The sequence below is a fragment of the Toxotes jaculatrix genome, chromosome 4 (genome assembly GCF_017976425.1).
Source record: "Toxotes jaculatrix isolate fToxJac2 chromosome 4, fToxJac2.pri, whole genome shotgun sequence".
NCBI classification, from domain to species: Eukaryota; Metazoa; Chordata; class Actinopteri; family Toxotidae; genus Toxotes; species Toxotes jaculatrix.
In genome coordinates, this window is record NC_054397.1 from 15,495,241 (window position 1) to 15,521,479 (window position 26,239).

General features: G+C 40.7%; 1 protein-coding gene across 3 annotated transcripts in view; it reads left to right on the forward strand.

The window, feature by feature from the left end:
• Positions 1–26,239, forward strand: part of rab11fip4b (RAB11 family interacting protein 4 (class II) b) — a 41,673-nt gene that overhangs the window by 4,869 nt on the left and 10,565 nt on the right. For 2 of the 3 annotated variants that reach the window (XM_041036638.1, XM_041036639.1), the window contains exons 1-3: positions 13,288–13,721; positions 24,319–24,569; positions 24,822–24,995. In XM_041036638.1, the coding sequence (XP_040892572.1) occupies positions 13,644–13,721; positions 24,319–24,569; positions 24,822–24,995 (503 nt within the window). In that variant the 5' untranslated portion in view covers positions 13,288–13,643. Of the gene's footprint in view, positions 1–13,287; positions 13,722–24,318; positions 24,570–24,821; positions 24,996–26,239 lie in introns of those variants that run through there. The other variant, XM_041036640.1, reaches the window with a different exon arrangement.

Below are 26,239 nucleotides of genomic sequence, written 5' to 3' on the forward strand. Positions count from 1 at the left end.
TCTGTTGTTTTATTTTACCCATAACCACAGTCATCTAGCAGTCTGGCTTCTAACACTGAGGTTGCAGATTGCAACCAGCTGAATACCCCTCCCCTCACCACTCCAGCTAACAAAACACATTAAGCTAACTAAAACGCATTGATTCTTAGTTTCAGGAGATTATACACTAATGAAAACATAATTATGAATATCATATTCCTTTCAGTAGATCCCCATACATCCTACACATTATTCATAGAGACTGACGTGTTTCAGTTATGTGTATGTTTTATGTTTGCGTCACACTGCATCCCAAGAGTGTGTCCTCAGGCACAAGAAATTTGGACAATCTGAAACCAACGTTGTGGATCTTCCTGGCCACATTAAAAGCCACACATTTGAGTGATAGCCCCGCTGACAGCCATGGAAACCTTACGACACGCGATGCCACATTCTGAACCATCTCCTATGATGTGATGTGATGGCACATTATGACAAGCTGTCGTTTAGATTTCCCATTTTTCTTGTGATCGGCGGACAGTGTTGGCAGTGTGTGTCTTTTCTTTGACGTCTGCTAACACCCCAGACCTCTCTCAGCTGTTTTAGGGAAATGTTTGTACTTAAGGAATTACAAATTTGGGTTTGAGCATCACAGAGATGGAACAGATCTAAGATGGCAGTTCAGACAAGCTGATTTTCATATTATAATGGTTGCATTCAGGTGCAAAACACATTTATAGCAAAGCGATGATTAAAATACGACGAGGATAATGCTACAAGTGTAGTGTACAAAAATAAATAGGCTACTGTACAGTAAAATGATTACAGGACTGAATCATATCTATTTTGTTCTGTAGGAGAAACATAGCATGTGGGTTAACTGTCTGTAGCACATGGAGCCTAAAGCAGAAATTAATTGGTATTCTTTACATTTGTTTGTTTATGTTGATGGTATAAGGGAGTGGAAAGGGAGTGTGCATGTGAATACTGACTATGTGAGCTTTGTCTGCCTCTCTTTAAGTGAGGGAGGAGAAAATGTTGGGCTGGTGGTGACAGCAGAAAGACAAAGGATGGCACAAGGGAAGAAAACAAGGGGGGAGAAAGGCAGTTAGAGAAAGGCAAATATGGACATAAAGGGAAAGATAGATGGGATGTGGTGGGTTGAGTGTGAATTGATGGATGCGAGAGAATGACAGTTTGGAAGGAGATAAGAGCAGCAGATGGAATGCAAAGAGAGAAAGTCTGAAGAGAGACGAAAAGGGAAACAGAACAGGGAAAAAAACTGAGAGATTACAGAGAAAAGAAAAGAGGTCAACAGGCCGAAAGAGCAGATGAACAACAGAGTCAGATAAACTAAGCGGCACCTTTTATCTAATTTATAGGTGAGCCATTTTGCCTGTGGTTGTGACTGACAGGTCCCATTAGCACAGGTGACACTCATCAGGCCTCACTTCCAAATCAGTCGCTGGCCTTTCTCTTACCAGAGGGAAACAGGAACGAGTGATATGGTCAGGCCGAGCCAGGAATACCAGCCTGCGCTGTGGCTGCCTTGCACAAAAGGATACAGATGGTGTGTTAAGGTGATGAAAAAGTAGTAAATCCTATTAACTAAAACCCTAATAAAGTCTTTAATGCAGTCTAACATTCCATTTTTCTGGATTACATTTACTTACTAAATTAATTTAATTTTGGTTGCAAATGTGACTGTTACTGCATTCAAACTGACATTAAGGAGTGGGAAGTTTTAACTTATGTTTTATTAAACTTGGAGCCACCCTGTGAACTGAAGAACTGAACTGAACTGAGCAAGCCTCTCACCTCAGTGATAATTTTCAATCTTTGCCTTCTTGTTTTTCATTATTTAAAATCTTATGTAGGTTATATCTGTGTCTCTCTCCCAGCTGAATTGACTGCTGCAACAGAGAGTTCATCTGCATTTCTAGACTTTGGAAAAACTCAAGCAATCACATGCAAAAGCAGTTACTGTAATGCCACTGTGCGGAAAAAAAAGCTTAGTTTTTCACCCATCGATCACAGCGCTGCAGAAGTTTGGAAAATACCCTTGGGGAAAGCAGCCAGTCAACCCAATATTGTGGAGCTGCAGAATCACTCTGACTCTGTTCGAGCAAAGATCGATCAGTGGATACTATCAATTAAGAAATGCAGATGAGGATTCTGGTAAAAATGGGTCAAGGTGCATGTTGTTGCAATGTGCAATGCAGAATCGTGTCAAGGACCACTGTTATGCTGTTTCCTCTCTTTTTCTGGGTGCTTCACTCTGTCACTCACCAAAAAATATTAAAATGCCATCATTAAGAAAAAGTGAATGCAGAATATGGCACTTTGTTGCTGTAACTATTGTCCCGGGATATACGTCAGATTTTCAGAGGATTGGAAATGCTTGCACAATAGGACAGGATTGGACAGGAAAAGGGAAAGGAATTATATTTTGTTGATTTGGAAGAGCACAAGCATCACTGCGTCACAGTTTTTGGCACAAATGTGTATGCTGTAGTTGGTTAATTAAAGTTTTGAAAGACTGTCATACACAAAAAAATACACACACACACACACACAGTCTGGAATAGAGACAAGACCCAGCAGAGTCCCACCAATGACATTCAAGGACACACCGCCACCAAGCCGACATGATTATCCTGTAACTATCCAGCTATAAGGGAGGACTGCTAATGAACAGAAACATCACTCGTTCACTATGAGACCCTCCCTCTCTCAGTTTCTCTCCCTCTTTTTCTCTCTCCCTTTCTCCCTCATGCACACACATGCACGTACACAATTGCCTTTCTCCCATGATCTCACTGACTAACAATGGCTATAAATCGTATGTTCAGCTGGCTCTCACTCACTTCAGTTGTGCTGTCCCATTCCCCAGTTTGATGCTTATGCATATGTGAACTGTGCACATACATTAACATATTAATTCATCTAAACCGTGATATTTGTTTAATACTCTTATACTTTCTGTATTGTTCACCTCCCATCTTTCCACTTATCTCTGTTTCTGCCTTCACCCTCATCATCTCTGATTCCAGTTTGCAGAGCATCAGTACACACACACACACAAACAAACAAACATATGCGAGTAATTGTCTCTCTACTTTCTGATAAATGATGCTTTTCATTGGTGTTTGATTACCTCAGCCAATCCCACCATGTTGATGTGGGGTTTGTGTGTGTGTCCCCAAAGCTGTGTGTTCTATATTATGCCGAACAGAGTTGCAAAATCTAACAAGTTCTACTGTCCACTAAAGGTGCTTAAAATCTTTTTATGGCAACATTCATATTGCTGATTTGAGAATATTACATTATGTTAGCGGTGAGGCGGTGTTGTGAGAAGAATTAGCATTTGGAAGAGAGCTGCAGCAAATGTGACGAGCAAGGCAGGAGTCAGAGGGGATGTTGAAGAGCTCATGGTATTTATTATTGCAGTTCCTCTTTAACTAGTTATTCTGGAAGTTTACATGACCTTTTTCTGACTTTGAGCAGCCTTTGAGTTTCTCTTTTTATCCCTGTGTGTGTGTGTGAGTGTCTGTGTGTAAGTTGCCACAGGTCCAGACAGTCTGTTAGTGCACAGAGGTCACCTCCTGCCAGGAGCATCTGGGTAGAGTGCATGAAGCATGAGCTTTTAGACACACACGTACACACTTGGAAGATGAGCACATACTTGCATTTATTTCTGTGTGCTTACAGTCATGGAAGCTAATAAATTCTGTAATTCAAATATGTTCACATATTGACAGATATTGACATAGCGACAGATTGACTTGCACGGGCAATCAGAAGGCAATTATTTTTCACCTTTAGTTTGTCTTTGAGCAGACTTGCTCTTGATTTGTTCTTGCTTTCCACAGCTTTCTTACAGTTTTTGGTTTCTGTTGAATTCTCTCAAAGTAAGAGCAGAGCAGAACTGTACGTTCTGTTTTAAAGGTTGTTGCTGGGGCAGTACCCGACATTGAGTACAGTAAGGTAGCCTTTTTTGGCAAGTCAACTTTTTCACCGCTGTGATTTGTACCTTTAAAAGTACAATTATGTTATCCAAATAAACAAAATGTATGTTTTAATAAATCATTTACACTAAACAGTAGCAAGAATGTCACTGTGTGACCCTCTTTTCCTTGTATTTTTCAAACCTTAGAATTGGTGGATGGGGAGGTTGTAAAGTCCTCTGAAGAATTTGTGATTTTGGACAATACAACAAATTGTCTAAATAAACCAACTGGAACAATATTCGAGTCAATCCTTCATTTGCCTTCCACCCTTGAACACTGCCAACTGTTTGATAGGGCCAAGCTGAAAGCACCGCTACAGAGGATTGAATCATGGTCTTTGCAGTGATGGATGAGTGTTTTTTTTTTTTCCCCTTTGGCAACTCAGGTGCCTCAATGTGAGCATGGCCTCACATCACAGACTTAAGTACTGAACTTTATCCTAAGTTGAGGCTGCATTGTTTAACTTTTCATTAAACTCCCAGAAACTACTTTGAATCTTAATACAGGATTAAAAGGAGCTCATCTGGGAACCTGCTGTGTGTTTGTTCTTGTCTGTGTACTTGAAAGAGATAGAGTCTATATAAAACAGTATGTGCTTATGCAGCCATTCAGTCCTCACTGTCCATAATAGAATGTGTGTGGGTGATCTCTCCTATCCCTTCTTTTTATCATGACACCCCTTTCAACTCTTAACTTCTCTTTCTGTCGGGGTTCTTCTATCATCATTCCCTGCAAAACAAAATGAAGAACAGACAACATGTGAACTTGCACAGCTGTTAACTGTCTCTCCTCCAGTGAATGGAGGGAGAGTGAGAGTCACATTGTTCAGCATTAACACCCAAAAGTGCTTGTGCGTTTAGATCATGTACATTATTGCAAATGTTAACATTCATCTGCAGACATATGTCTTAATATACATGTCTTATTAAATAACAAATTGCTTGTTTGTCCAGTTAACACCAGTATATATTGAGAATCAATTGCATTTTAAAATGACCCTTAATAACCCTCTCAGTCACAACAGTTGCACTGACTGTGTTATGAGCACGGACTGCACTGTGCCAGACTGAGCCTGAATGATGTCTTCGATGAAAGTGTCAGCTGAATCAGTGTGACCAACAGGATACGTCTGGCATTGGTAACCTGCAGAGTTTGTTTTTTTTTTCTTGTTCACTTGTGTAACTTTTTCCACTGTTTTTTTCCCAGTTTCTAAAGCCACTCTTGTAATGGCCTCAGACAGGAAATTGAATAGCTACAGGGTCAATGCGGTGGTGGGCGCTATCAGTGTACACAGATAGCCCCGTGCTATCTGTGTACACTGAATTTTTTTAAATAAAATAGTTAACTTTATCTCTCTTAATTTCTGACCCTCTCTCCTCCCTCCCACCTTAATTTGCTGTCTCTCTCCTTCAGTCCTTCTCCACTGTTATCTCACTTGACTAGTGCTGGGGGTCTGGGCTTAGCTCCGCTGTCCATCTGTCTGTCTTATTATCCATAATTAGTGTCCAGACCCCATCTTCTTCCTTTCAAAGCGGATAAACTGAATTGCTTGCAACAGCACTGCTGCCCCCGACCTCCCTCTCTCTGCCCCTCCAAATCTGAGCCAGCATTTCTTTTGCTGCTCAAGGCCAGTGTGTAAAACACAGCACCCCTTTTCGCCACCCTTGTTACAATCCCTCTTTCCATCTTCTTACTTTCTTTCTAGTCTGCAGCTCATGCTTTATTTGGGCTTTGCCTGATTTAATTATTGATTTTCTCCACCGGCTCTTTAGATCCTCTCGTTACCGCTCTCCCTCTCTCTCTCTCATTGCTGTTTTCTTGTTTCTTTGATCCCCATTTTTGCCTTTGTTTCTCACTCGCTTTCGATCAGTCCACCCTTCTTGTTTTCTCCAGCATCACTTCCTTTTTCTTTCTCTTTTCTTCCTCTCTTTCTTTCTGTTTTTGTCCCCCGTTTTCTTTCTGTTTGTTTAATTAGGTCGCTGATTGTCCTGTGATGTGTGGACTGCATAGAGAAGCTGTCACAGGAGCTCAGTTCTGGATCACTGCCTCCTCCTTCTCTCCCTTTCTGTGTCTCTTTCTCCCTCTTTCATAAACAACACAGTTACACTCACACACACACTCCCACCCACAGTGGGAGCTATGGCATTTTATTACACTTTGGGGTTGATTCACCAAACTGACTGGAAATTACCATAATGGCCACAAACTGTAAAGGGATTGCATTGTTTTGAATTCCATGGGATATTTACAGACATGATATTTAACAACTTTATTTAAATGAGCACAGTTCTTTGCTTCTGAAGTTGTTAATTATTAATTAATAATAAGTACTGCAACAACAACAGTCTTCAAACTTAAGAAGTGAGGTTATATAGGTGGAAAGTAAGTCACTTACATCACAGTCTTTTGTTAAATATTGCAGTCAGTTGATATTGTGATCCATTGTTTTAGCTCCAGGAAGTGTGTTTTTACGCTTTTGTATTGCAGAAACTTTGCATGGCGATATTTTGTTACACCATTACTGAGGATAGAAATGGTTTAACATCGTTCTGGTTCAGATGTCAGTGTGTGGCGACAGTAGCATAGAGAAAGAGCTTTGGAGGGTAAGTTAAAGTACGGCTATAGAGGAAGACTGTGCTTGCACAAACCATTTCAACAGGTGTTTGAGCAAAAATGTATCCCCCACAGTTTCACAACACTGTGACATACAAAGACGCACAATAAACACAGCTGGCTCGTAAACTTTTTTTGTAAATGAGAACTGTGAGGAAAGAAGGTCTAAGTGTTTAACGAAGGCCAACTTCCTGTGTCAGCACCCAGGTGTCTTTAAACCACAACACTGATTTCTCTTTGAGCAAGTGGAATAATACTGAAGTGTAAACATGTCCAGCAGAGTAGCAAATACAATAACGCGAGACCACAGTCCTCCTTTTAGAATCTGACTAGCTCCAAAGTCAGAAAGGAAAGGGTCCCGTATTTTTGCAGAACTCAAATTGCTTGCCCTTAAAGAAAATGCTTAAGGCTTGAAAATACAGATTACAGGTTTAGGATAATGTGAGTCCATTTCTTGTGTTTGTTTATCCCTTTCCAAATTGTATTTATATTCCATGACCTTGTTCAGTAACTCCTTTCATGGTTCAGTCTGTTCTCTCAGGCTAATTAGCAGCTATTGTGGAGTTGCTTTGTTTCAGTTCACCTCACACCAAGTGCCCCCCAAACCCACTGTAGCATTTTAAGGAAGTGAAAACCACCATTAAATCCTAAACATCCTGCTGAAAGCACTGACCTGCAAATACACCAGAGGTTTTCAATGTAATGTTTTGTAGCAAACTTTGAGTACTGTTGTAACTACTTCTTCTTCTTGAATTCTTTTCATCCCCGTCTCTCAGCCTTTCTATCGTATTTTTCTGTCGCTTCTCGCTCTCTCACCTTTCTGTCAGAGCTATCAATCAGAGTCAGACTTGTCTTTATTTTCCTCTTTCTCACTTCCTCATTGATTCCTCTGTCGCCTGCTGTCCCAGTGGTCTGGTAGTGATTTGATAGATGGATGGTCTGTTCGTGTATTGATCATCCGGCTTTGATCTGTTGTCAATCAGATGTAAGCCAGGCCTGCTCAGCATACTGACAGACAAGATTCTCTGTTTGTTATGTCTCTTTCTCTTTTTTTTTTTAACCAATATTCTTTCTAAAAAAGTGGAAGCTTCAACGTAGATGCAACATTAGCATCAGGCAGTTGTGCTCCTAGATTGTATTTAAGAGCTATATATTACTAAAAGCACCTTAAACTGCTTTAGAAATTGGTTTAAAATTGCATAGTTCTAGCAGGAACCACTGATCTGTTGATCAGGAAAAAGAGAAGCTCTTGTCTGTGTACAGGGAAGTGCAGTTTTGCACTTGAAATGACTGGGAAAATATTAAAAAATGATGTGCTTCCACTGCAGTCAAGCACCAACTTCTCACCACTTTCTAGACTTCTGCTTAATCTTTATGGGTGGAAATTTAATTTAGCTACAGTTAGCCAGTTATCGCCTGTGCTGAAGTGCATCCTCTGAATCTTATCACACACTTTACATTTGCCTTTCATTCAGAACCATATCAGAGCACATTGTGTCCTTCCATAAACAGATGCAATCTAACCATGTGAATAGTAATCAATACCTGCACAGCTCTGTGTGAGTTTTCCCTGCAGGCACTCCTAACCCAGTGGCCTGTTTCCACTCATATTGCAGCCATATTCACTGACAGATAGATTCGTCATGCTGTAGTAAGTGGTTCATCCTGTACATGTTTGAGCATATATTACTTCTTTTATTTCAATGTAACTACATGTCTGTGAAAGCTGATCAAACATTGAAGATGACTGTCCACTCCTCAGACAATGTCCATTGTTCTAACTAGATCTAAAGTACAGGAGATAATACTGCATAGGGGTATGCAGTGCCAATCTACTCTTGCTTACTGTTCTTGTGTGTGTTGACGTGTCTGCACACAGTGGTTTATATTGTTTGTTTGGTGGTTTATATTGCATTGCACAAACCCAGTTTGGCAGTATGCCCTCATGTTCTTTTTGACATGTAATACTCAGGTTGCTGATTTTTTTTCCCCTTATTTATTCAGTCATCAAAATTGTAACTGATTAACTGACTGATTGATTCAGCTGAAATGCACTTTTTTGTGTTCTTATATTGTATATATGCATTGCCTCCTGTTGAAGAGTAGTGAGTAGGGAACCAAAATTGAAATGTCATGTTGTTTAGAGGGAATTTTGTGCTGTGTGGTTCCCATCATTTAAGTTTTGCATTTCCCCCTTTGCTTCATGTGTCCTTTTCTCATGTCAAATTCTTCTTCCACATTTTTCAATCTGAGCCTCAGTTATTCATGTTCTCTCTCTATTTTTTTTTAAAAGTAAAACTCAAGATAGCAGCAGAAATGATTTTGCAGATTTCAGCTTTTCAGTCTTACTCACTTTCTCCCTGACATGCTCACTCACACTTTATCTGAACCCATCTTCTCACCACCTCCACTGCCTACATTGTCATTACAGTGAATCTCACAAAGTTGCACGGTTCATGCTTGCATGTTGTCAGATCTCAGGCTCTGTAACAGATGTCAACTTCAAATGCACAGTAATCCTCAGATCCCTAGCCCTGTATAATAATAAGGATAAGGATAATTATGGTATCTAAAACGCAACATTTCAAATCATGTGTACTTATCAATTATACCAGAAATTATACATCTGTGAATGCGGCACAGCCCAATAGCCTCATCGGTCCATGCCATGATTCAGACTGGAGTTTTGGAAATTATCAGGGGCAGGAGCTCTAAAGGAATTTGGTAGGTTGGAGAATCAATTGCAATATGGAGTGATAAATACCCAGAGCTGGTTGAACTGAGCAGTTAAAGGACACATGGGAGAACTGCCGCCCTAAGAGTAAGAGAAATTTACTGGTGAATAACAACATTGTCGTGGTAGAACAAGAAAAGCACACATGTGGCAGCATAGAGAAGCATTTTTCGGCATATGTGAGTCAGCGCATGCTTGTGTGTGTTTTTCCTCATATATCCACACCTCTGTATCCAGAAGAAGCAGCAGCAGCAGAGTTGTTGGCATTCACAGTGCTCAGCCCAGACAAGCAGCCTACCAACCCACTGCCCCCTGAAGAGTATCCCTGCCTCATTTATTTCTTGTGAGCCTCTTCTGCTCTCCTTTCCCTCTCTTATTCTGTGGGGCCTCTCCCTCTCTCGCTCTGCCCATCTCCACCCCCACCCTCTTCCTCTCTATCATTCGTCTTGCTGCATTGCGAACCCCAGCAGCTTGTTGAGAATCCCCACAGAGCTGCTTCTGCTGAACTTTGCAACATACACATTCGTTAGGTTTTTTTTTTTTATTATGGATGAACTTAATGGTATATGTGTATGTGAAGGTATGTTTGTATTTGCTTTAGCCCCATCTCCAATCCTCTTGGCTACCCACCCTCATCACTTTAATACTGCACCTCCCTTTACTCCATTATACACCATTACGGAAAGTAATGTAATAATGTCATCTCCTCTTTTTGAATAGCATTAACATAACTGTGTTAACACTTTGTGAAAACATGTCATGAAACCCAGGCCCTTGGTCCATAACTGTGTGTTGCCATCTGAATGAGGCAGGTAGACATGAATGGAATTGTGAATGGCTTGTGTGAAAAGGGGGAAAGGGGCCAGCCCTCTAACAAATTGCACATAAACAAATAGCCACAGGCCATTGGCTGAGCCACTGCCAGCGTCTTTGAAAAGTGGAGAAAAAAGTGAGAGAGAGAGGGAGAGAGAGGGAGAGAGAGGGAGAGAGAGAGGGAGAGAGAGGGAGAGAGAGGGAGAGAGAGAGGGAGAGAGAGAGAGAAAGGAGATTGTAGGAAGGGTGCATTCCTTTCCACATAATTAGGTTTTATTTGGCTCTCTAAGCTTGGATCATATCTCTTTCCTCCTCTTCATCCTTCTCACCACCTCTCTCTTTTTCTCATCACTTCACCGGCATAAGACCACTTCCAACATGCGCTGGGACTCAATCAGCTGTGGCTCTCTGACAGAGGCAGAGTATGAGTCATGAAATTAAGACTAGAACACTGAAAATATGTTAATGGGCAGAAGAGAGAGAGAGAGAGATGGCAAGAAGGTAATAAGTTCACTGACATTTCCTTGTAATTTTAGCAGGATTAAGTTTTGGCTCAGTTGCCATCAGTTCTTGCCAGACACAGCTGACTCCAGTTACTGGAACACAGCGTAAAGTGGTGAAACCTGAGCTAACACCATATACCCAGAAAGTATAAGATCGTGTTAAGTTAATATTTTAAGTGAATTAAATTGACAGTATTGGATTAATCTAATGTTTGAGTGAAGCGTGCTGAGGAAAGTTGAAAGAATTAAAAAAAAATTACGACCCAAAAGCAGCACAAGATTAAGATTAAGAGATACTTTATTAATCCCAGTGGGGAAATTCGTTTGTAGCAGCAGTCACAAGGAGCAATAAATACACTCTACAAAGGAAAAATAAACTTTATAAGAATATAAGAAATACAATATATACAAGAAGGGGTCTTATATACACATACACACATAGCAGCAGACAATTGCACATACATACATATACCGTTCCTTAGAGCAGTGTGGTAGCAGGAGTCTGTTGCTGAAGCTGCTTCCCAGGCAAAAAAGAAAAAAAAAACATATATAAGCTATCATCCTTCTCTTTTTATTTCAAGCAGCACAGGAACCAGAGGGGATTTGTTGTGATGGAAGTAGAGTGTAATGTGATTTATGTTGCCACAGCATGGGGAACAGGTCCTTCAAATGTAAGTAGGACAACAGCATTAAGGGAAGTTCTCAGATGACAATACTGACCGAGAGCTGAACGGAATGGTGGCTTGTTCAATTGGGGAAATGATGCAGAAATATGAAAGATATATCTCTGAAAATAATTGCTGTGATGCATAGAAATCTGAATGCATCAGGCAGTTCCTGACCAAATATAAGGAGCACATAAGATTTAGTATTGCGGTTGGTGATCTGTCTGTAGAAATGAGATTTTATCCTCTACCCTGTGGTGCTTTGCGCAGCACAACTGAAACCAGGTCATCTCATTTTCATTATGGAAAATGTATAGTTTCACACAGGTGCAGATGTACTGATTCTTTTAACATGCTAAGATAAAGGTGCAAAGAATCCTGTCTGCAGTCACATCATTGTCGATGAGTCCCTTAGTTTTAAGTTATGGTCATATAATGTCAAAGCCTATAGAGTAAGCTCAAGGAGAACAAAGTGAAAAGGTGAATGCTGATGTGAAGGTTGACTATAGGCTAACAAGATAGTACAGTTCTACAAGCTGAATAGATACAAGATGAGTTTGAATTTGACGTTGGTCCTCTAAGGACTGTAGAGACTGACGCTACCAGCCAAGATTAACAAACATGATAATACCATTTTTGGAGCTCTAATCAGAAGAAGCCAGGCTTCTCAGTGCTGACTCCAAGTTGTTTTCTGTATCCCTGACTCTGATAAGAGAGTCTGGTCAGCATTGAGCTAAAATAGGAACAATTTAAAAGATACAAGTGAGGTACAACTTCTGTAGATTCCTTGAGGAATAAATTATTTGCTTATGGGTACATCATTAAGACCTAGAGTGAGAAGTTATTTAGAAATGTAAAAGATATGGCATGGCAAATAAACAAGTTGTTTTTATAAAATTAGGAAGAAGTATAGCAAAAATAGTTTTCCTGGTGCAAAGGGACTTTGGAGTTTTCCTTCATCCCCTCTGCATATCAAATCAGAAAAATACTGAAGTGGTATTTATCTTCGTTTTACTGACGAATTTAAACCAACAACAAACTGAGACACGAAGACTTGGAACGTGGCTGCATAATTTCTCATAATCATCACATCACAGTTACCACATCAGTAGAATCTTTATCTGTGTCTTTCTAGGACCCAGAAGAAAACAGCTTTATGTGCATATTGTCCTCCATGCATTTTTGAAAGGATTTCAGAAGAGATTTTAGGATTTCCTCAACTTTGAATCATATGATCCTACAAATGAAATGAGAACATATAAGTCACCTACAGTGGATTAACCAAAGTTTTACGCAACAGCGCCAATATATCCACTGTTTGGGGAGTGAGAAGGAAGTGGATTATAATGAATTTATGTTAGAGCTGGGGGATACAGTTTACACAATGGTATGAGATTGGTTTGTGGCTGCAGCTAAAGCTTGTCAGAAAATAGTAAAGGAAAAAAAAATTAATGGCCATCACAGTTTATAATAATACAGCTTAAGTGATGTCTTTTCCTCTTCTTAAAGGACACAGAACTTTTTTGTTTTTGAACTCTTGATAGCACAGTGAAATGAACAGCAGGCTGATTTGCCATCAGTCTCTAGTGCTTCCTCCTCTGCTGGTTAATTGTGACTAACCACTACGTCTGTTCTTTTTGACCCATCTTGTGAAATCTGCTGCATCACTGAAGACAAACTGTTTCAGTTTTAGTGACAACAGTCACCTTCCTCCCCCTCTTTGCAGCCCACACAGCCTCTGGCCTCCTCTATAGCAGGGACAGACAGAGGCAGGCAGGGCTTCATATGCAAATATAGCCTGAGTGGGCGGCAGCTGAGAGCAGAGTGTGCAGCAATGTGAGGACTCAAACAAGCCCCACCCACAGAAGCCAGTTGCTAAGCAACCACCCACAAAGGGGAGGGAGAGGGGAGGCGGTGCCGTGAATTCAACAACTGTTGCCTGATCTGAGCTCTCACTGTGTGAATGCGAGTCAGCCGGCAAGCCAGCCAGCCAGAGAGGGACAGTGTGTGAGTGTGAGGGTGTGAGGCGCAGAGTCTGTGCTTGTGTTTGTGTGTGTGAGTGTGTGACAGAGAGGGAGACAGAGGCAGTGTGGGGAAAGCCAAGCAGCCGGTGCAGTCTTTTAAAGTGAACGATACGCTCCTCTGCCTCTCTTTGGACTATACCACTAACAGGGACTCACCCTTTGGACTATCCCGACGCTTCCTCCTCCTCTTGCCTTTGAAGGGAACACCTGTGTGTGTGTGTTGGTGTGTGTGTGAGTGTGTATGTGTGTGTGTGTGTGTGAATTGAGACAACAGACTTAGCCCTGGTGAACAGGGCAATTGGATGACTTCGGTGGATGAGGGTTTGGCTGGTGGAAAGAGGGGGATTGCTGACCATGGACTCCCCACACTAGTAAACGGGGTAAGCAACCAGACTGCACCCAGCCTGCTGAAATGAGGGGGTGATGAAAGATGGTTTGACAGAATGAGAACAAAACAGATAGAGTATCTAGGGAGATGTGAGGGCTTAGTGAATAAAAAGAGAAAAGCAGAGATGGGTTATATGTTGGGGGAAGACTGGCTAGTTAAGTGGGGGGCGGGGGTGGGGGGGGGTCAGCTGCAGTGCAGAGTCCATTGTCCCCCTGTATGTGTTTGAATGTGTGGGTGTTGCATATAGTTGACCCAGCCTCAGAGCTCGCCTGCCTGTCTCGCTCAGCTGTTCGTGTCCATGTCATCCCACTACACTGTCCTGTCCCTTCTGTTCTCTCTCTTTTCAGCGTTGTTTGCTGTACGGTGTCCCTTTCTGTCATTTTCTCCCCCGTTGCTCTCGTTCACTTTCTGTTGGCTCTGTTCAGCGTTTCTCTCTGAAGGTAATGGGATTAATTGGAAACCAGGCTAGCTAAAAGGAGAGAGAATGACAGAGAGAGATAGAGAGAGAGAGAGAGAGAGAGAGAGAGAGAGAGAGAGAGAGAGAGAGAGAGAGATCAAAAGAAGTGTGCAGGGAACAGGGTAGACATAGATTGACCATGCAGTTGCAGATAGATTGAAAAAGAAAGAAATGTCACATAACTCATATACACAGAACAAATCGTACTCAAAGTAGAACTTGATATTAATTTTGAGTTCTTTACATGACATTTTTAATTGTTGCAAATCATGTTACAGTAAAGACACAAACACCTGTGACCGTTGAAATGTCTTTGTCAACATTATCCTTTTTAAAATAGGCTTAATAACATTTTAGATGACAGAGAAGTCTAAATGATCTGAAAAATGGTAATACTCGTGCTGTTGGCAGTGCACAAGTATTTAACCTTTTGACTGTTGTGACTGTGACAGGTTATGTATTGTCCACGGTAGTAGTCTGCTGACAATACAAATGGTGCTCGTTGTACTTTTGGTACCTTCTAATATTCACTCATTACTCTAAAGATAGGAAGACAAGGTGAGTTTTGTTTGTGTTGTTGGGATCTCAATAGCAACATGTGACGTCAGACTCTGTAGTCGTTTTGAATACTCCTGGTCCGTGACTGGACATTACATAATGAGATTTACTCTTCTTCTACTAAGCATAAAATTATCTACTGATTGTCCCGGGGCCCCAAAACATTCCTAGAAGACTTTTGTTTTCCACTAAAACAGTTTTGCTTATTGGTTATTGTGTAAGGTTACTGCTTTATCGCTTATGCAGTAATTTGGTTTCAATTCCTTTGACATTCAGCCAAGTGTCTTTAACTGTGCACAGTGTGTACACCAGGACTAGAATAACTAGATTAACATCCAGTACTGAGCTGTACTAGATGAATGGAGGCTAATCTGCAGCAGTTAAAACAGTCCCTCTTCACACTGACACACAGAGAAGAGAAAGAATCATTTCTAAACAAAACAAAAAATGTCTTAAACACATTTCACTTCAGTCACTGAGTTCATGTATTGTAGTTTTGAAGGGCAATTATTAACCCTTGAATTTGTGCTGCACAGCTACAGAAGGCCCTTTTGGTTTTCATTTTCCTTTTAGAAAAAGTTTTAAATGAGTTTTTGCAAAGACAGAATACAAACATTTGAGATAACAAATTTCACTTGCAACAGCTGACAAGAGGCAGCGGCGAGACCACCTGCTGAGAGTCTGCCGCCAATGGCACACTGGAGTGCCTCCATTCAATAGACAGCAGCAAGAAGGCTGACAGACAGTCGCTTAAGAGAAAGACAATGCATGAGGTTCTTTCTTCTTTTCACTGGACACAAGTTTGTTGACGCACAGAAAGGAAATTCACTACGTTTGACATAACACACTTTGGCTGTGAGGTGACAGACGTGATAGACAGAGATTTGTTAAGTTTTTGTGCTGCTACATATGAGTCAGGGTGTTGAGCTTTTCCTTGAAAATGATTGTAGCTTCTCTTTATGCAATTCTCAATATGGTGATGATAATTCAGGGGAAGCATGACTTCATCCAAAATGCTGAATCAGTGGACCGCAGGGCTACAACAAAAATTCTCAGGTTATACAAACAATTCACTGGTTAATAGAAAAAAACATAGATTAATTATATAATTATATATGTAATAATCAGTTGCTCCCCTCCCCCAGTGGACTGTGTCACACAGTCTGTTGTAGAGCTGAAAACAAAGCACACGCATGACTTTGGTTTGACTTCTGTGTTGGTGCCAACTTCCTCGTTTTGATGTTAAAGCAGTGGTGTGTTTAGTTCAAACACACCGTGAGCAGTTGTCATGCACTCAAGAGTTCAGAACAGGTGGTTGACACCTCGAGGGCAATTTGGCCACAAAACCTACACACCTGCCGACTTGGTGTGACAGCTACTTGTAAATACTCTTCAATATTGACACTGATATTCTCTGGCCTACATTTTTGTGACACATGCCCACACAAACATTTAGCTTCCTTTTTAGTTTATAGTCTCTCTCTCTTCAGGATCGGCAACACAGGCACCCAGAGATAAGAAAGTACAGCACTGCACTGGATTATGCCTTTTTTAGATTTCACACATTTACATACTGGCACACAAACTTGCACATGTAGAGCACTGACTGAATGTTGTGCACCAGCAGCAGTCAGCAGGGTACAAGGACTGCTGTGCATGCAGCTTTGTAATCTGCAATTAATAGAGCTAACTTGTCCTGCCATGTTGTCAGGGGCTGTGTCTTTGTTATTAAGGATGCAGCTCAGTCATTAATTCATACACATAAGAAACACAAACAAACAAATCAAAAAGGAAACTTAAAAGTTCCATCACTCACAATTAAGGGATGTATTTCAAGTTCTCCTAGTTTAATGAGGACATAGCACACACCCACACGCACACATGCAATCGTTTGGATTGAAATATTTGTAACTCCGGTAAACCTTCGCTCTAAAATCCAAAGTATCACCGTCTTGATGAAGTCAGGACTAGCTTCAAAAAACTCCCTCGGTAGGACACTTGTGAGGATGTTTGTTCGTCATTCTTCGGTTTCAGAAATAAAGAAGTAAACACACACTGTTTCACGCCTTGGGGTTTCCTGTGTGTATGTAAGCTGGGTTTCACTGAAAATAGCTCCACACAGTCTCCTGGGTGCTGCTCCAGTCCCTCCCTACTTTGTCCTTTGTCCAGTGCAACATTCCTGGTAATCCAAGCAGCTACCTGTTTCCCTTGAGACTCAGGTGGAAACAAACGTACGTGTGTGTGGTGTGTGTGTGTATTCGTCTGTGATGAAACCTTGTGTAGACGGAGAGGTAGTGTTTTTATACATGTGTAGTTGTGTGTGTCAGGCTGCTGTAAAAGAGCCCCAGTTTTGACTTAAAGATGAATGAGTAGGGAGGCAGAGAGAGGCTATATTTAAAAATTCACACACTGGGGAGTCTCAGGTGTTTTTGTACAGTATTTCAGTTGGGCGAGCATGTGTGTGTGCCTCATTTGCTGAAACCCAAGTTTTTCAGTGTTGACTTAACTAAATGGTAATGAAATATGAGTCATTACTTCCCTTTGTGTAATGTGTGAGTGTATACATGCGTAGGAAGTGTATTTCTTACCATAGCAGGTGAATAATACAGACAAACAGGCAGATACATGCACATGCACGTCTATGCTCCCCTGTCATCGTATTTTGCAAAACTGTAAAGTGATACAATTCATTTAGGTGTGAATATAATCATTACTCAACAAATTAAAAAGAAATATGTGTACTTTAGGGCTGCCACTTATATTATTTTCATTATAAATTAATCAGTCAATTTTTTCCCTTGTTTTGTTTCATTTTGTTTATGAAATGTCAGGGAATAATTACAAATGTCATTCACAATATTGCAGAGCCCAAGGTGACAACAACAGTTCATAAAATAGAGAAAATAAGAAAATATCCACATTTAAGAAGAACAAGCAAATGTTTGGCGTTATTAGAAAATTGACTGAGATGATTGACTGTCGTTTCAGCTTTTGTTTTGTTTTTTTGTGAATTCAAATATCCTTACAAGGTTCTTTAAAGCCTCTTATGCCCTCCTGTTTCCGAGCTTCTTGTTACCCACTGGTGAGATCTGAGGCTCAGGGTGATGGAAGCAATGGAAGTCAAAAGGCTGAATATCAAAGCAGACACGTTAAGCGATTCACTTTCTAGGTGAATATTTCTGTGGTGGCAGCACTTGAGGAGCTCAGAGCTTAGAGGAACAGAGGGAAAGAGAGAGCAAGAGACGATGAAAATGAACAAAGAAACAGAGAGAGATGCAGAAAAGGCCTCTGCAGTGAAACGCCTCTTATCTCTGGAGCTCAGTCTGATAAACACAGACAGAGCAGGGAGACTCTGCTGCTCCATCTGTGTCTGTTCTTTTTCAGCTGGCCTCCTCTCTCTTCCTCTCCTGCCGCAATCCCTCTTTCTCCTCTGTCTTCCCTCTTTTCAATTTGTCTTTCACTCCTCTGCACATGCTCCAGCCCCTTTACTGCTGACTCACGTTATATCAAAGCTTCATCAGTGTGGATCGATGCAGTCGATGTCAGTTCATGTCTCTTCCAATCCCACCCCACGCTGGTGTAGCACTCCATCTCTGTTTTGTTTCCTCTGTCCTTTGCACAACACTTGTTTTGCTTTAGTGTTTAGCAACAAGATGGTTTCTGTCTAACTAGTTATATAACAAATATGAAACCAGAGCAACACCTTTTAAAACCTTATTAGCTGTATAATATCCTTTAATCTCATTTTGCTGAAATGACATACCACAAACATGTTTGCTTAGAGATTTTATTCTCGAAGGACACTCCTAAAAGGAGATCACAGCTCAAAGCCTCATAAGACGCATACATCTCTTTTAAAGGGTGAAGCTTACCATTTTAAATTCTGAATTCCAAACATATCTAACATAAGATCCACTGCCATCAAGGATCATCTAACTCTTTTGTGTTTTACTAATATTTACAACATAATCTGCTGTGTTCTTTGTTAGACACACATGGGACACTGTGCTGGTTGATTTCCAGATTAAAAGATATTCATGTTATGCCTCTCCTGCACAGCCATGGTCTGGCAAGTTCAAAGCCATCTTCTCCCTCTTTTTACATTTGGACCATTAAGGCCCTGAAATGCATGGTCATCCCACATAATTCTCCACTTTACTAGGAGGGCAGATTAATGATTTGTTCAGCACTAAAATTCTATTGACCCTCAGCACTCAGCATAGAGTGAAAGGTTGTGAGGAGATGTGGACAGAGAGCCTTTTTAATGACAGCTGCTATAATGTTGTCATTCAACCTGATAAAGAGTTTGGGCTGTTGATGACTGAGAGATTTAGCACTAACCTCAAATTAATGGGGCCTTTCAGCAAGTAATTAGGTCATGTAATTTTGCCTGTGACTCTATGTGTTTTGTGTGTGCGTGTACATATAAGTTTTTATTGTGCACAAGAGTATATGGTCAGTCGGAAACAGGAAACCAACAGTGGTCCAGTGTTTTACTGGCTAGCTACTTTCCGTAGAAGGGAGTCGCCAGTATTGCATCGTGAGCATGAGGTCAGGCTCTCCCTTCACAGGCGCACCTCTCTCTGGTTGACATGGACATTAACGAGCCTCTAACTTTCTTTCCGAGTGATCATTTTACTAGTAAATGTGGCTGAAATCACAGCGCAGCCATTGTCGTAACTCGTGTCTATGGTTGTTTTTGGCAGACATCCCATGTATTAAATTACTAAATCAGAGAATAGTAGAGAAGCAAACAGATAAAGGGCTGAAACCAGCTGACACTAGGCTGAAGGCAAATACAGCACAATGATGTCATGAATAGGGTAATTAGCACATCGCGTTACCTAGCAACAAATAACAACTTTAACCACTTTTCATTCAAAATTTTGCACATTGACCCTACAGCAATATACAATATACTTATAACCAGGTCTTGCTGACCCATCCACTCACCCTTGCCTCCTCCGTGTGAGGACGTTCTCGCTTTCTAATAATGTCACCTGAATGTAAACATACCTTGTTTGGGGCAGCTGCTGAAACAACTGACGCTGTCGTTCTTCTTATTCATAGGAAACCAAAGGTAGTTTTTAGTCTAGCTACCTTTGGTTTCCTATAAATAACAAGGAATTTGCATCATGGATTTGGATGCATTATTGATTTGACTAGAGGTCGCATCACAGGAAGTAAAACTTCAAGTGAACATGGGTAGAGGGGCTTTTCAGTGTATCTCTGAATGCATGTTTGCCTCTTTCTTACTTGTTTTGTTTCAAGTCTCTCTCACACAAAGACACATTTTATTTTGTAAGGATGAAATGCTGAATGTTTGCCTCTCTAGAAACCAATATCATAGCAGTAATTGCAGTGCAGTAACATCATTAGCATCTCACTGTTTCCTATACTGTAATCTCCAGTCCAGCCCACAGTGTTGCTCAACGACTGTCGCATGTCAGATACATTAGTCAATATTTTGAGTTTCAGGTCTGTGTCAACAGGGTGTGATTGTCGTCATCATTCATATTACATAAACTTCCACCTATTCACTGCTGAAAAACTCGTCTTTGCCAAACTTAGCAGAAAGTTAATTACTGGAAAATTATTCAGCTACTTCAAAAAGATTTCCAGAGTTGAAGTGGGTCTGTTGCACAGATACACAGCAGCACATGTTTTGTTTTTTTTTGTTTTTTACCAGCAGTTTCAGTTGCCTCTTGTCTTTTCTCTGCTCTGCCATCTGTCTCTGTCTTTCTCTTTTTCTTTTTATCCATTTCTCTCCATTTGACATGTAGTGGTCTCTTCTCTCTTCAGCTGTCCAGAGAGAAGTGACAAGTGCCCTCTGCCCTTTATTTTCTGTCCCTTTATCTCTTTTCTTCTCACTTCTTACATTTCTGTTGCAGCTGCAGTGGATTAAATAATACATTGTCCCCCCGAGAGCCTGGCTGTGTTAGTCTTTCTGTCGTGCTCTGTCTCATACATAAGTACTCGAGCTGCATAACTGTTCCTTTACTAGGAAAATCTGGGTTGACAATCTGTGTGTCTACACTACAGGTGTCTGATCTGTATTTTTCCAAAGTTTACAGAGTAAACATGCTTAGCCATTTTTTACACGACATGTAACATGTCATTTTTTTACATGACATGTAAAAAATGACATGAAATAAATCTGTGACGTGGCTAATTCAGCAATGATTGAGGATGTGTAGAGGCTCATTTTTAAGCACTGTACAGTACCAGGACAGAGAAAGCATTCACACATATACATTCACAGTGTCATACTAAAATAACACGTAACCAGACTCAAATTGACCACTAACACACAGCAAAGGTCTGTTCACTCAACCTGAATTCCTCCACTCCACCATCTCTTCATCTTTTCCTTCTCTGACATTGGGCTCAGCTAGGAGAGCAGGAGGAACGGCAGAAAATGAATGATAGGATGTCTGCATTTTAACTAGGTCAGAGCCTGCAGCAACAGACTCACAGAGAGGTCTGAAGATCTTTTTTCTAGCCTATTTTATTTAAACTAAAGTATGAAAATATATGTACAGCAACTCATGCTGTGCAGAGTAATGATATAAAGCAGCGTGGTATTTACATATTTTACGTCTGAGAAACCCAACCCATGGACATGAATGTCAGTCTAAGTTGAGTTCTGAGAAAAGTTTTGATTTTTTTTTTTTAATTTCATTGATATTTGGTATAAGGCATCATAAGCATTAAATAATCTTAAAAACGTTGAAAATGTATTTCCTAGTTGGGTATTAGTTTGTAGCCATTTTTGAACCGAACTGAGCATGGTTTAATTGTATTTTCAAAAAAATTTGACTGATATGTCAAAATATGCACATGAAGCAAGTAATCTGTACTATAAAAGAGACTTTGTAAACTAAATTAGGTGGATTACCAAAAACCTAAAGACTTCAGATGTTCATAGATGAATTAACCTGATGCGACCTGTTGATAAACAGAGCTGATTTGTAGCAAGCAAACATTTAATGGAGATAAAAATCCTCCATTGGCCAAAGCGGATGTGAAGGCATGTCAGGCTTCAGGCAGCACCACTGCAGTTAAAAGCACAGCAGATCTCTGCGTCCTCAGTTCAAAGCCACTGGCAGGTTGGACGCTGTTTGGCAGGCTGGATGTGTTTGTGCTCTGGGGAATCAAGCAACTCAAAACACTCTGTAGGCTCATGTTTTGGCAGTTACAGCCCCAGGCTGTTCTGGAGCAGGCGGGTGCAGAGAGGCATACTGTAAACACACACACACTGTAAGATGTTACTGTCCATCAGTGTCTTTGCCCTAAACGACTGCTGTTAGAAAAGCTTTAATTGGCAGCTTAAAGGGTGGCAGATGTGCATCTGTTCTCCTGAAACTGGTACTTAAATGCTCGACATGTATTGTTTCTATTTTTTGCAAGAATACTGGAGTGAATCCAAGGACGCTGACATGCATTCACCTGACAGAGACGCTTTAAATACTTTTTAAAGAGCTGTCAGGTTGCAATTAGATACTTTATTGGGTATATTGTATTAGTGTAGCACAACTATAATAGTAGTTATTGAGAATTAATATATTAATAACTTCTGTTATTACTCAGTTTTATCACTTCATCCATGATCTGAGTAAAACATTCCAGTTAATGTAACAGTCTAACCTAGTCACATTATTAGGGAATTCCTTGTATGAGCAAGATTTTTCACATTTTCAGTCCAGATTGAGGGTCTTATACTGTATTTTGACTAGTTCTAACATTATTTGTTTATAGTTATACTGTGTGAGCTAGGACTAGGCATATGAAAAACCTCCTCTCTTTCTCTGAATAAGCGCAACAGGTGTCAAGTTGCCCATTTTGTTGGCTACTTCAGGTTTTTGAATTGTCGCGGTGGAGTACCCGGGGGGGGGGGGGGGGGGGGGGCTGCCTGTTTCCTTGCCACACACTGTGTTTCTTTTTCTGCTACGGGGAAATAAGGAGACTGGTCCAAGGAATGCTAAAGAGACCTTTACCCAATCATTCTTTTCTCTGTGACTCAGCCTCAGACCCCATGTTGGCTGTTTGTAAAAGTGCAAAGCCTCAGTTAATGTGTTGAATGGCCACTTTTTAATTTAGCTGTACATAAGCATGAACTTCTGTGTGTGTGTGTGTGTGTGTGTGTGTGTGTGTGTGTTGTGTGTTGTTGGTTGGTTATGGGGTAGGTATGTAAACAATACAAATACATTAGTTGTATACAAAGAGATGATGTTCTCTGAACATTCAAAGCAGTAACAATTGTAAGTTATCATCTCTAACTTAGATGCTTGCAAAATGGCCAAGAAAGCTTTTTGGATTTTTGTCAGTAGCTTTCTTATTTTTTTTACATTGACACTTTGCCAACTTTGCATTCTCCTGGGGCTCCTCCCATTATTTAAACAACTTAAAGAAAAATAATGTAGCCCATTGCATTTTTGCATTCACCCTCACATTGTAAAGCTAATTCATTTTCATTCTTTCTTAGCTTTGTTCCCTAAGCCCTCATTCTTCTCCTCAGTTGTTAACTGTAGTCTTCTTTTCTACGCTTATTCTTTCTCCTCTACCTACATCCACGGCTTCATCCATGCCTATTTCACTCCCTCTCCACCTTTCTATCACTCACTATTACCCAACTCTCCTTTCTCTCATGTCTCTGACTTTGTCTTCACCTGCCCCCCTCCTTCCTTGTGCTCTTTGTTGGTTTCAGTTGTTCAGTCATGCTGAGATAAGTCCTTGTTCTCTGTTGCATTAGACTTGGTTTGAGCCACTAAAGAGTCAAACTGGATGGATCAGGACCCCTGACCTTCGCCCAGTCGTCCTTTCACCCCTGTAGCCCTCCAGACCCCCAATGTGAACTTAATTCCCACAGTGAAGGAATTTACTGAATGGGAAAATCCGCCCTAAAACAGAGTCCACAAGTGTTAGTCATGTTACCTGGAACATTGTTGATTTGTGAACTGCTCTCCCAAACCAAACTAGTCAGGTTCTCCACACATAAATCACTGGTATAATGTTTAACCGTTTGAACGCTTGGTTTTCTCTCTATTTATTTACCCAGTCACAACATGTCTTAGCATGCAATGCATTGTTATTTTCTGGACAAGTTAAGCTGGTGTCATTCCTCCTGTCAGTGGTACAGTACATCATCTGATACAGTTGTTATGAAAAAAAAAAAAAAGTTGAAGATTATTTGCCATTTGTTTACAGGTGTTTTACAGACAATGCGTTAGCTATTTAGTTAGTCTTTAACTGTGAAATAGTTTTTTAGCCTGTTTTTCTTTTGGTAAATCTGGACTGTAAAAGATCACGCTGCATTAGCCACTGGCTCTGATTTATTATTTTTTTGTCTGCATTATAAAGTAATAGTGATGGAAATAACTTTAAAACCAGAAAGAACATTGTGGTTACAAGGTCCTGGCGACACTGTATTAACAAAAACAGCCATGTTCAAGCTCTTAAATGTATCTGTTTTTACAGGTCAGCGTCTATAAATGTCTTTGTAAACATACTCATCGTAAACTGTTTCTCCCCGCTGTTCCTCTCCATCTTTACGGTTCTTGCAATCATTCTCCAGGGTGGTGAGGAGGAGCGGGTTTGTCCGGTCATCATGTGCACGAGGGCCTGTCCTGACCCCGTCCCTGAGTGCCAGCTGTTCCCGGGAGAGGTGGAGGAGCCTGAGGAGGAGGTGGCAGACGAGGGCAGGGAGAGGGAATCAGACAGAGACAGTGCCGTGGAAAGCACCCAAGGGTCAGACACCTCTGACGGGCTGATCAGACCCGGAGACAAGGAAGACGCACTGGGGGATCTCTTTTTCTCTGGGGAGAAGTAAGCACTGTTCCATTTTTTTTTTTTTTACTTCTGCTTTCCTGTCCGTCTCACTGTCTCGAAATCTTTCCACTTTCCGATGTTTTGTTCCAGTGTAGACCTTTATTCATGGGAACAAATCTCTTGTCTGTTTCACAGTCTTTGCTCAGTGGACTGGCTTTGTTTTAATTTGACTCCCAAAAATGAAGATAATGAATGCAGAGTGAATGCATACATATACAGTGAGGCCAACCCTTCCCTCTTTTTCCTCAGGTCTGGTCAGACTAGCATCTCAGTGACCTCTGACCTATCGACACGTTCCTCAGCTTCTCTGAACGAGGAGCAGTTTGAGGACTACGGGGAGGGGGAGGAGCCAGACTACACTCAGCCAGACGACGAGACTCGCACTAACGGATACTCTGACCTTGGCTCATCTGTTCCCTCCAGGTAAGAGACAAAAAGAGAAAGAAAATTTGCTTTTCATGTTTGAATGCTGAGCAGGATATTATTAAGGTACTGGAATAAAAAGTACAATTTTGGTATCAGTAGTGAACCTCTACATTGTGTTGGCATCAAAATAATCTCATCATTAATTTCATCTGCATTTTCCACAGATGTCCATTGTAGCAGAAGTGTAAAGTAAAAAATAATACACTTAAAAATAAAACATTCACTTTCTGGAAACAAGAGAAGAGGTGCTATTAACACAATGTGGCTTTTGTTTAGACTGTTATCTGCTAAGATGCTACTGGATCTTGTGTAGCTTACAACAGGTACTAATAATTAACTGGGGAAAATGGTTTGTTCTGGAACAACACTTTTATATACTTTTACTTAATTTATTTTAATACTAAATGTTGTAGGTCTGTGACTACAATGGTCCACTATCTTTGCTTTTATAATGTCAATTTGACTATTTTTATATCTACAATATTTTTGTGGACTGATCAACATGGTGGTGGTGTCTGCTTTATCCGGTGTTATGGCCAGTCAGTCATTTGGATATTAAAACATCCCCTGCCTCTTCCAGACACTTTGAAGTTCTTTGAGACTCTCTCAAACTCTTCATGTTTTTTTTTTTTTTCTAAATTCCTGACAGGAATTGCAAATAATGATCGCGTCGATAGTGTCATGTACTGACTACCTTTGTTCAAAATCAGTATCCAATTGTTTTGGGTGTGACGTGGTTTGATTTGGAAAAACGCAGTACCGCCAGATGGCATGGTCAAGGGTGTTACTACACAAATATCCTTCATTAGCCTATGTATTTATATAATTATTGTGCGGTTTTCTCACCGAATCTTACATCCTCCTGGCCCTGTAGCAAATATTTTGTGTGTCATCATCAGACTATGCACCAGTGGTTGGGAACCACTGTGCTACAAAGTACAGATAATTACATACATTCAGTTGTGTGTAAGATTTCTATTCTCTTTCTCAAAGTCATGATGAAGCAAAATGTAAAATACAGTTTAGTTTCTGGAGCTTCGACTCTTAAATATGTTTTGCTTGAGCTTCCACACTGCAAACTCCAGAATCATTACCTGACTCATATTATTCTGAGTCTTGACTGTAGAAGTGTAGCTTAGGAGATCTTGCCCTTAAGGCCACATTAATATTCATCAAAAGCCTGTGTTTAATGGGATTAAGTCTCCCGGCTGATAGACTGGCAATACAGCTCCATGCTCCTT